At 38.5% G+C, this 12,137-nt stretch overlaps 1 protein-coding gene across 1 annotated transcript; it reads right to left on the reverse strand.

Annotated features, from left to right (window-relative positions):
* Window positions 1–4,721: 4,721 nt before the first annotated feature.
* On the reverse strand, window positions 4,722–6,548 carry LOC121267860 (berberine bridge enzyme-like 21). The gene has a single exon (XM_041171949.1). The coding sequence runs from the start codon at window positions 6,406–6,408 to the stop codon at window positions 4,777–4,779; it is 1,632 nt and encodes a 543-aa protein (XP_041027883.1). The 5' UTR covers window positions 6,409–6,548; the 3' UTR covers window positions 4,722–4,776.
* Between the last annotated feature and the right edge of the window lie 5,589 nt (window positions 6,549–12,137).

The raw sequence follows: 12,137 nt of genomic DNA on the forward strand, positions 1-12,137 counted from the left end.
ACCCTCGGGTATAACATCACATAAAGTAAAGAACTCTTAGCTGTGACCAGTAAGCGAGGAGGAGATTTAACGCTTTCTCGATCCGCCAAGCCCTTGTGGCTAGGCCAAGGCAAGACGAATCGACCGCACCCCTAGGCCTTCTTCTCCTAATTAGGTAAGTCTGGCTACTGATTAGCAAGATTCGCAGGGGAAGCGAAGTCACTAACTAGTCTTCATGAGCTTGTAAGGATCCCATGTGTTGATCAATGCTCAAGGAAAGGAATGAGGAGGAGAAGGGCAAAAGAAGAAGAAGAGCTATTCTTTTTAAGAGCAAACCATGCGTTCACAGTCGACTCAACAAGACGGGTCACTCCCTGCCATAAGCCTTGCCCTTAGTAAACGGCTACCACTCACGGCACACTTCAACTACTCCTGGATCTCCCCAGTGACAAGATCTGTCTTTGATGCTGCCTTGGCTGATTCCTTTGGTCTCGAGCATTGAAAACTTTTTTCCACTCGCTTAAGCCAGGCTAGAGAGCCATGCCTTCTAAATCTCGCTCTACTACTGATTCAACAACAACAATTCTTGGTCAAGCTAAGCATTCGTTCATAGCTCGCCAAGACTAGTTGCGCTTGCTTTCATTTTGAGTCTTTCCCGCATCCCTCTGGACTTCCCCTCCGCTTGACTTAATCCCTCCCCAACATCCCCTGACTTTTATTATTCCTTAGATGAGTTAGTTTAGTGTAGGTTCTTCGCATCCATCGGCCCATCCTCGACTACTAGTTTGACTGGATTTCCAATGTCTTGCGCGATGTTCACTCTCATGGGAAGGAAGAATAAAAGGTGTGCGGACAAACAAAGAGTAGTTTCCTTCCTTCTTCATCGGTAGGCGAGCATGAATAAGAAACCTTTTTCAAAAATTGGCAGAAGTCAGTGCAGCACTTCTTCCTTCATCCTCTTTCCCACCATAGTTCGAGGAAATGGTAGAGAGATTCGGCATGGTGCTCACTGAACCTCCGTAATATCTAACAAGTCGAGTCTTATGTCGGTCATATAGAACACCAACACATAGAAAAAGGGTTGAAGGAACCAGTCCATGACTTAACATTGGTGGAATGCTACCTCCAATTCCCTGTATGTTCGATAGAGCCAAAGATTCCCCCCCACTGATCAGAGTACGCCGATTACCCCCCGAACCGTACAAGATAGTTACCACCTATCATACGGCTTTCTAACTTCACTTCTTTTTCTGGTCGTTCCGCTCTGTCGATCGATGGTAGTATAAGAGATCTGTAACCCCCCCGAAATTATTTACATAATGGTTCCTGCTTTCTACCCATAGTTAGCATGTATCTCCCCGGGTCATACTTTAGTATCACATTGTAGACCCCCCCCCAACTCTATCTTCCTTATCAGTGAACCAGAAATAGTGCATAGGTACTCTTCAATGCAGCGGGAACGAGATGACGTGACATACTATGATCACCTTCGGCTGGGCAATATGGAACCTCTCAACAGCTCCCGTTCCTTTATGAGGTCCTATCGGGATGGGTAGGCCCAAGCCTTCCCCCTCCCTCCATAAGACCCTCTTTATCTTTCCCCCTCGAGAAAGAGAAAGAAGAGAATCAAACATTTCTTCTCTTCTTTCACGTGAACGGCCCTATCTTGTATCGAAAGGTTTTTCGTGCTATACTCCACGTTGAGAAAGACCAGCCTCCTATGTATCGTACCATTTTTTTACCTCGAAAGGGAGGTCCTCCTTATGATGCTACGGACGGCTGTCCGAAGTGCAAGGGGTAAACTCGGCCAAAATATGACACCCGAAGGGCCCGGCACGCACAATCCTATCCTATCCTCATCTTCCAATTTATAAGCCACAGCTCACTTCAACGTTTCCAATTTCCCATAGAATCTCCGGGGCTTTCCTAGCCACTATAGTTTTGTTTTTTTATCTTCTTTGTCTGAAAATATGTTTGATTTGCTTCACCTATCAAAATTTCTACAAATTCTTCTTTTATTCATCAAAGCTCATCCTAATCTCCGTCGAGATTACCGCCTTAGCCCTGTCCTATCATCTGTTTAATGGGGTTCTTCATTTATTGACGGATTTTTCTTTAGCCTCAGGTAGTTGATACTTTCAGGGGGAGCAGGATCATCATTTCCACTAAAGTCGTGTAACCCTTAGTAATGGCTTCCTTCTCAAAAAAAGATTATGAATTTCATCTATATAATAGGATCGGGTAGGTAAATTAATTAATAAGGGGGTTCTTATGGGAGAAACATCTACCCGTTAGAGCAACACCAAGTGAGACACAGAAGAGTTGTTTTGAAGTGAAGAAGATGGAGATATTCAATGATGGGTATGTTGTTCTTGAAGCGAAGAAGACGGATCCAATTGCTAAAAATCAAAAGTTGGTAGGGCAAAAAGCGACAGAGGATGTCTGATTGAAGGGGAGAATGATCCATTTCCCATAGATACCATTTCATTCGGGAGGCAAAAAACTCATATGTTTTATAGAGAGATGGTGTGATGTAGTCAGAGTAACATTTCAACAGAGATGTCTTCCTTCAACGCGTACAACATCGATGGTGAGGAGATGAACGCGAACTCTTTTGCTAGTCACTTCATTGACGACAACGATGAGAGCTTCGGTGGCGACGGTTACGGATCTGGATCCTACTCCAGCTTCCTTGCTGCCATAAAGACTTTTTCGAAGGGTTCCTAGGAACGGTGACATTGCCGTAAAAAATGCAACTGAATCTCTGGGGCTTTTTGGATGTAATAACCCAAATGCTAGCTACTCCTAGTCTCCGTACAATCAGATCCATGTGGTGAATGGAAATGGTTACAGTGTAGGTGAAAACAGTGTTGATGACGATGTTTTTTGTTTCAGATGGGCCAGTGCCCCCACCGCCGACTGAGATGGAGCTCGAGAATGGAGGTGTCAAAATGCCATTTAGCTTGAGGAGAAGAAGCAAAGAGAGGATCATGAGAATGAAGTAAATGGCGTTTCATGGAATGCATCGGGAACGTTCCTTGTAGTGTGTGGCTGAGATGAATCGGTTTGGATTTGGGAAATGCAGCTTGCCAACGAGTTCGAGTGTATTTCAGTGTTACAGGGACATATTCGAAAGGTTAACATGATTCAGTGGCAGCTAACTACAGATGTTTGGTTCACTTGTAGCTATGACAACACCATTAAGAATTGGACGGATGAAGCTGAAACAGTAGAAGAATTTAGTGATACTCTCAGTGGTAAGTACATTTTTCCTATCTCCATTTTTAATTTCTATCAATATTTGGGTGCAAAGTATATCAAAGAAGGCAATTTGAGATATTTGAAGCCCTTCATGGTTCTCTTGTAATCATTGGCTGAGGGCAATGGAGAAAACTGCTCTTAGTAAATACAAATGTAGCCCTTCAGTTGCTCAAGGAGTTGCTAATTAGGGCATTTTTGAGTGGTATGGGATAAAACTACTAAAGATTGGGGAATATCACTTGATAGAGGAACGAATCTAATGGCACTTTTATAAAGGAAGAGGAGGAAATCATGTGGAAAACGTTTTGGTGAATAGAACTCTACCGTGGGGAGTTGCAATTTTGGTAATCATGCTTCCTATACATCTCAATGGCTCCAACCAAGATTTCTTTAGACATCGATTGAAATGGGATTCACGTTTAAAGATTGCTTTAGGGAACTTGCCAGAAGTAGTACAGAGGTTTCGTTGATCTTTACCTAGTTATCACCCTGAAACTCTACTTGTGAAAATAATTCCTGGGAGTGGGAATCGTGCATATATGGCTGTAAGTTTTATTAAGAAGAAGGGAGAAGGGAAATGTGAATCGACCTTGACAATTCATAAAGTGTTTCTGAATGTATATGGTAAAATGAGTAGGCCTTGAAATAAAATTCTTGATTTTGTTGAGATGACGGTGTATACCTCAGCTGCTGGTAGTTTTAACTTTGAGTTGATTGGTCATTTTACTGGAGCGGGATCCTCTAAAAATATGGTGTCTAAAGCAACTCAGGGAAATGGAGAATGGAGAGATACACAAAGAAGAAAAGAGAGGGAGAGGGAGAACAGTTGTAGAGAGAAAAAAGAACTTGGGTAATGGGAAGGAAAACTGTCGAGGAAACTGTCAGGTGGGGGAGAGAAGAGAGGGAGAAAAATAAAATAATAATAATAATAATATTATTAATGAAGAAGATAAAATGATAGTAATAATAATTAAATAAATAAATCAAATAAAAGTATTCAAAACTCATAAATAGAGCAGTTCTCCTTAGCAACATAACTTTTCTCTATGGGCCTGACTTAAGATTTGGCCCGGGTATTACAATTTGGTTCGGGTCTTCCATTGGAATTTGATCATGTTTGATTGGATTCATTGAGAAATTGTTTGGTTCCAAATAACCCAACATCATTTGAACATGTTTGATTGGATTCTTTGAGAAATTTCTTTCCAAAGTTACATAATTTTAGGACAACTCAAAATTGATGCCTTTTAAGCTTTTTTTTTTTTTTTTTTTTGGGGGGGGTGGGGGGGAGGTATTTTTGCATTTTTCATTCCTATTAATTGTTTTTGTCATAGGGATATAATTGGGAAACAAAGATTAAAAAATTTCATTTCAAATCAAGAGATATTTTTGGCAAAAAGCTAGCGATCGAAGAGCTGCCAAGAAATAGAAAAAATCTTAAATATTAATAATCATCATCCATCTCGATCGATCGTCGAGACTGACCATCACAACATTATTAATTAATGTGTCGGAGTAAAATTTCCTAAACCTTAATTATGAGGAAGAGGCCAGAGGGATACTTTGCTCATTCCTGAAGAAATTGTCTGGATCAACTGCAGTCTTGATCTTCACTAACCTATCAAAGTTTTCATGAAAATACATGGCTCCATAAACCTTTCCTTCTGCATAGCTGTTCTTACCATGGTGATTGATCCCAATGTCAAGATCCCTATAGTTCAAATATGCACTTCTAGGGTTCTTGGACACGAAAGGAGTCATGTAACTGTAAAGGCTCCTTGATTGAGTTATGGAGTTCTTTTCTGCCTCAATTCCTGCATCTTGCCAGCTTATTGAGTACTGGATTTTGAACAAATTCCCTGCACGATGTGGGAAAGGAAGTGCAGAAGCTTGTACTTGGTTCATTTTTCCACCATAAGGATTGAAAACCAGTCCAATTTTTCCGAGCTCAATCATTTTCTTCCATATATATTCCAACCCAGCTTTCGAAATCGGTTTCTGCACGTAATCCGATTTCCTCTTCCCGAAGATTGCCGTGTCGGGGTGTCGGTCGAGGAGGACTGTCGGGGACGTGACATTGCCATTGCCGGCGCCAGCCCACACAACAGAATCAATCCAACTCATTTCCGTCACATCTTCCTTCTTCAAACCTAGTTCAGGAAACTCCTTGCTTAATAACGTGATCAGGTCTTCTGCTTTGCCGAGGAACAATGCGACGATCGACGCTCGGATTGTCGTCTCCCCCTTCTTCACCTTGGATGTCACGGGCTGTATCAGCATCCTCATGAACAGGTTGTCATCCGTGGTCGGAGCGACTTGCTGCCATCGATAGACAATATCGGTCGCGTTCTCTTCCAAGGTCCTTTCAGCCCTAAAAACGGTAACCTTTTCCGGAACAGGAACCAACTTTATTTTGAATGCGAGTATTACTCCAAAACTTGCGCCTCCTCCTCCTCTAATGGCCCAAAAAAGATCTTCTCCCATTGAAGTCTTATCAAGGATTCTCCCATTAACGTCCACGATCTTCGCATCAAGGACATTATCTGTGGTAAGTCCATATTTCCGAACCATGAAACCATATCCAGCGCCACTTAAGTGCCCACCAACGCCGACAGTGGAACAAACCCCTGCCGGGAAGCCATGCAGCTTGCTCTTCTGCCATATATTATAATAAACTTCTCCGAGCGTGGCGCCGACTTGCACCCATGCAGTTTCTTCCTTGGCATCGACCACAACAGAACGAAGATTAAACATATCGAGGACGACAAATGGGTCTTGAGATACATACGAGACGCCCTCGTAGTCATGGCCGCCGCTGCGGATTCTTATATGGATGCCATTTTTCTTGGCACAAATCACAGCGGCTTGGACATGGGATTCCTCTGTCGGGGTCACGATGATGACAGGTTTTGGCGTCAATGTGGTGTTGAAGCGTGCATTGCGGATGTAGGCACGGAGGACGGATGAGTAGGAAGGGTTGTTTTGAGCATAAACTATTTTGGAGATTTGATCTGGTTGCTTTGTTTGACATGATAAGCACTGGACAAAGGCGTTATGGGCAGAATCGGAAGCTGCCCATGAGGCAGAGACTTGAAAAAGAAGAAAAAGGCAGATTAAAGGAAACATTCTTGGCGTTGGCAGATACAGGAATGGGTTTGATTTTCCCATTTTTGTATCTGTTTATTCGCTTTCGTGTGTTTGTTTCCTTCTCATTTTGCAGCTAATTGTAATATATATATATATATATATGAACACCTTCATATATAGGATTGATATCCCGAGAGCAACTCCTAGCCCATGGCCTCATGAAGGTAAGCCATATATGCTGTTGAAAAAGTACTGTAATAGGTCTTAAATAGTACATTCCAAAATTGGATTGAGATCCTCTAAGCTCTCTAATCCTTGACTCCAATTAGATGATTGGATTGGGAAGGAAATAGATTATACAACACTACTAAATTTATATGTGGGGTTTGTATTGCATAGAGATCTCCTATGTTCAACATTAAATGTAGTGATCTACTACAAGAGATTTGATCTTTAGAGACAAATCTTTTAGGGATGAATTAAATTTTGTCCCTAAAAGTACTTATTTGGGACGAAAATTAAGCTTCGTCTCAAAACATGGATGCGGTTTTATATGCTTTCGAGCATAGAAATATCTGTTGAATTAGGCTTTCTATGACAAAATATAGCGTCTAAAAAAAAAATCGTTCAAACGTAAACAAGAACGTTCGAACAGACTTTTAATGACCGTTCAAATGGTTACATAACTGTTTGAATAATAGTCGTGGCGGGAAAATATATATGATTGTGCTGGGGAAAGTTTGAAACCGTTCGAACAAGATATTTAACTATTCAAACTGAAGTTTTGGTGGGAAGTTCTAAATAAATTTGGCGGGGATATTGATATAGTGTTCGAACAGCCCAATACAAGTTTAAACAGTATTTTAATACACGTTCGAATGTTGACAAAACTGTTTGAATAATAGTCGTAGTGGGAACATATACACAATTGTGCCCGGATAAAGTTAGATCTCGTTCGAATACTATATTTAATCATTTGAACCAACTTTTTGGTGGAAAATTATAAATAACTTTGGTGGGGATGGTTGCAACATAGTTTGAACGGTACTTTTATGCTCGAATGGATCTATAAACCGTTCGAATGTTCATAATATTATTTCAAACGGTACCGTTTAATTATAGAAATTTATTAAAAAGCATTCAAATATTTTAAAAATAAATATTATTTGAGTTTATTAGTTATCATTTTCAAAAGATAAAAAATCTACCTATACGGATTTATTATTATTTATGCTAAATTAAAATATTTCATATTCCTAAGAATTTTATATAATTAATTTAAAAATTATTTAATGAGTTTTATTATGGTAAATAAGAATTTACAATTAAAAAAAAATTACCTTCTAGAGAGTGTCATTTTTTATATTATCATGAACGGTAAGTAAAATAAGGAAAATGATTTTTGATAATAAACAAGCAGAGTAACAACTCTCAGGAATTAGAGGAAGTAAGGCTCATGGACCACTTTATGGATATTTGAGGGGTTTAGGACGTTGCGTGAAGCCTTCCTCAACATCATCATTATCTTCTCAAGTTAGATGGAATAACAACTCTCGGGAATTAGAGGAAGTAGGGCTCGAGATAGAACATTTGAGGTCCAATCAAAGAAAATTACAAACTCAATTAGATCAGGTAGCGGATATGGAGGCGAGATTAGAGCAAAATATGCAGAAGAAGCTGGAGTTTCAGTCCCAAAAAATTTTCAAGCAGTTGCAATCAATGATGCCCCAAAACTCTATGCACTACAATCCTAAAACTTTTTTTTTTAGTTGTCTTTTTATTATTTTGATTTGAACATTTGAACAAATGTGATGTTTTAATTACAATATTTAATATTAGTTTCATATTTTGAATTAAGAGTTTATTATATCATGAATACTTGTCGAACGTAAAATACCCACTTCGAATGAAAATTTGCAATTTATACATTTGAACGCATTTTAGCTCCCGTTCGATCTAGAAATCAAAACCATTCGAATGACTTGAGAACTGTCAATTCTGTTCGAATATATAAGTTTTCCATTTGAACAAACTGTATGTTTGAACATTCGAACAAATATAAGTTTGTTCGAACACATTTGTCATAATTCGAATGTACTATACACCGTTCGAACAAAAACATTGAACCACCTGTTCGAACAGTTGTTTTCATTTCGAATGTATATAAATCATGTTCGATCAGATTAATTTTTTCGAACAACAACATATATGTTCAAACAGAAATAAGTTGTTCGAACACTTCATCCATTCGAATAGGATCAAATGAATTCGGTCGTTTGAACCAAATTTCAATAGAGTTCAAACAAATACCTGATCGTTCGAACAAAAGATATTCAATTCAAACTGCTTTTTGGGACGAAAATTTTTCATTCTAAAAGAACGTTCTTGTTCAAATGCTATCGACCAGTTCCGTCCGATTTCGTCTGTAAAAGTACTTTTTGGGATGAAGTTCAAATTTCATCCCAAACACACTACAAGAAAACTGCTTATTTGCTGCCAGCTATTTCTTGTGAAAATTATTATTTCCTGCTAAAATGAATCTGTTTTTGTCCCAAATGGTCATTCCGTCGCAAATAATCTGTTTTTGGGACAAATTTTTCATCTCTAATACTCTTTTGGGACTAAAATGCCATTTTTGGGATGAAATTTATCTTCCCAAAAAATGCAGTCTCTTGTATTGAGATTAAATATTGTGGTTTATCTTTTTTCAATTTGATGAACTTTTAATCCCATCCAAAATTAGAGAGAAACGTTATTATTAAAAGGATAATACTGTTTAGTCCCATGATTTTGCTCCCACATTTTGATCTTTAGAGATGAAATCTTTTAGGGATGAATTAAATTTCGTCCCTAAAAGTACTTATTTGGGATGAAAATCCAACTTCCTCTCAAAACATGGATGCGGTTTTATATGCTTTCGAATAGAGAAATATCTGTTTGAATTAGACTTTCTATGACAAAATATAGCGTCTCAAAAAAAGAAAATTGTTCAAACATAAACAAAAATGTTCGAACAGACTTTTAATGACAGTACGATTGGTTACATAACTGTTTGAATAATAGTCGTGGTAGGAAAATATATACAATTGTGCTGGAAAAGTTTGAAATCGTTCGAACGAGATATTTAACCATTCGAATTGAAGTTTTGGTGGCAAGTTATAAATAAATCTGGCGGGAATGTTGATATAGTGTTCAAATGCTCCAACACAAGTTCTGTAAGACCCAATGATGTGAGGCCCGGTCCCTCGATCAAGGTCCAGCCTTTTCATGGAGAGCTTGATACGGCGCCGTTTTGGGTGAATTTTTCATTTGCATCAGTCTCCTTCCCGATTTTCTCTTCCCCCCTCTTTCTCTTTTCAGTTTTAATTGTTTCTCTTCCAACCGTCTCTCACTCACCCAATACCCATTCTTTCCTTCCCTCTCCTGATTTTTCTCTTCTCTTCATTTGGGTCTGTTTCATGAGTCAGAGTTTCATGCCAGACCATTTCTCCATCTTCTTTTCCCTCACAATCAGTTTCTCTCTCAAAGTCGACGCCCTCTCTCTTACTCCTCTGTTTTTCTGCCTTTTTGCTTTGAGTTTTCAGGTAGTGCAGATGCGATTTTGTTTTCCTCACTGATTTTCCTCTTGAGACTCCCACTCACGCTCATTTCTCTCTTATTCTCTCCTGTCTGCGAAGTGGATAACCTCAGTGCCAAGGGGTTGATGCTGAGCCCTGCTGAAATAAGGTAAGACCCTCTCTTTGTTTCACAAACGCCACACACACACTCTGATTTTGTTCTCTCTTTTTCTCGTCCACACACTCAGTCACCTACGATTTTTCTAGCTAATTCCTGGTGCTACGTTTTTGGGTGGAAAACAAAAATTAGACTTGTTGCCGAGAGTCCCTTATATCGGTAAGTTTTCTCTTTTCCCTTTCCCTCTCTAAGAAGAATGAATTGTGATTTGTGGTTTATGCTTTGGAAATAAAAAGTAGTGAATCTCGTTGGGTGCCAATTAACATTTAGAAATGTTGGATTCTCTTTTGTGGAGTTGTGAACGGAAAGAAACGTTTAATGTGTAATGTTGTTTTGGTTAAATTGTTGGTGAGTTGTTTTTGAATAAGATTTATAAAGGGTGGTTGTTGAGTTTGAGATGGCTGTGTGGGGAGGAGTTTTGTAACTGTTAGGGGTTGTTGATGGCTGGTTGTGTGCGACGAAGTGTGTTTCACTTTGGTTTGGCGGATGTATCGGTCATTATTGAAATTGAAATACGGTATTTTTGGACTAAAGTGTGAGCTATTCGATTTATAATTTGGCTGTTTGAGTTGGGTTATTTTGCTAAAATGAGGGTTGGAATCATGAGTTTTAATTATTTTGGATCGAAGTTTGTGTCAATGGTCTTTTAACGCTTAGTGCATATTTTGTTTTCTATCAATAGGTGACGAGATTATTAGAGGTCGAATTCAAGGCATACATAATACGCTGCAAGAGTCAGGTAAGCGGAGTTCCTATGCTAGGCTTTATACGAGTTATTAAGACTAAGGTTGATTTTCTGAATACTTTGCAATATTTGTGATGAAATGAGAACTTGAGAAAATAAAACCAATCTCGGTCTCTTATTTGCATTACTCATAAAATCTGTGTGGAAAAAGAAAAAGAAAAAAATATTTTCTGACATGCATTGTGTAAACATGAGCTAAATTCTGTCATGTGGTTTCTGAAATCTGAAAAAGAGTGATATTGGGAATCTGAAAATTTGTGCATTTATTTAGAAATATGCTCTGACTTTTGTTTTCAGTATGTGAAAATGATCTGATTATGTTTTGCTACTCTGTTTTATTTTGATATAACATCTGAAAACCTTTGACATGGTGTACTAATTTTTGTATCTGACTCTATCTCTGCTTTGTTCTGTTATGCTCTGCTCTGTTTGGGTTGGTACCAACTTCTCTGTCTCTGAGTGCACCTACTTTAGAAATAAAGTGGTTTTATTGTAGTCTTTCCTGTGTACACCCGGGGCTCCGAGAAGAATAAAGGAAAGATTTCACCTCTGTTTCTGCTTGGTTTGGCCACCGGGGTTAGCACAACCCTTCTACTGGGGTGAAACATGGTATCTGCTCTGTGAGATGCTCTGTTTTGATGTGATGATGATACTCAATTTATGTTATGCCAAAGTACTATGGGTTTTACTTGTCTTAAAACCATCGCTCTGTTACTTTTGAAAACATGTTTTGTTCTGCATGATAACTCTGGAAAATATTTTGTTCTGCATGTTGTACTTTGTAAATGCTTATGTTTGCACGCTAGCATATGTCCTCTACTTACTAAGTTGTTGATAACTCACCCCCATTATCTTCATAATATTTTTAGATGATGTGGAGAGTCCAACTGAGGACTTGGATTAGAATGGTGAGCATGGTTAAGCAGAGGAGAGGATGTTAAAAGAAGAAATTCTGATGTCTTTTAGATTTGATGTCTTTTAGATTTAATTATGTTTTGGATTTAGTAGGACTTATCAAATTAGCAGTTTGGTATGTTATGACTACCGGGAGATCGTGGACCCCTTGGTTTATTATAGTTGCAGTAATGACTTTGCGGAGTTTTTAATGTGTTTATTTAGAAGACATGAGATTGATTTTGCTTATGAAGTCTTTGGAGAATTAGTTTTTTTTTTTTTAGACGTGTTGAGAGACATATTTATAAGTGACATGTAGTAATTCTCCAACCCAACCGGATATTGGGAGTTACAAGTTCAAACAACATTTTAATTCATGTTCAAATGTTGAAAAAACTATTCGAATAGTAGTCGTGGCGAGAACATATAAACAATT

Source organism: Juglans microcarpa x Juglans regia, chromosome 5S (genome assembly GCF_004785595.1).
Source record: "Juglans microcarpa x Juglans regia isolate MS1-56 chromosome 5S, Jm3101_v1.0, whole genome shotgun sequence".
Classification (NCBI taxonomy): Eukaryota; Viridiplantae; Streptophyta; class Magnoliopsida; order Fagales; family Juglandaceae; genus Juglans; species Juglans microcarpa x Juglans regia.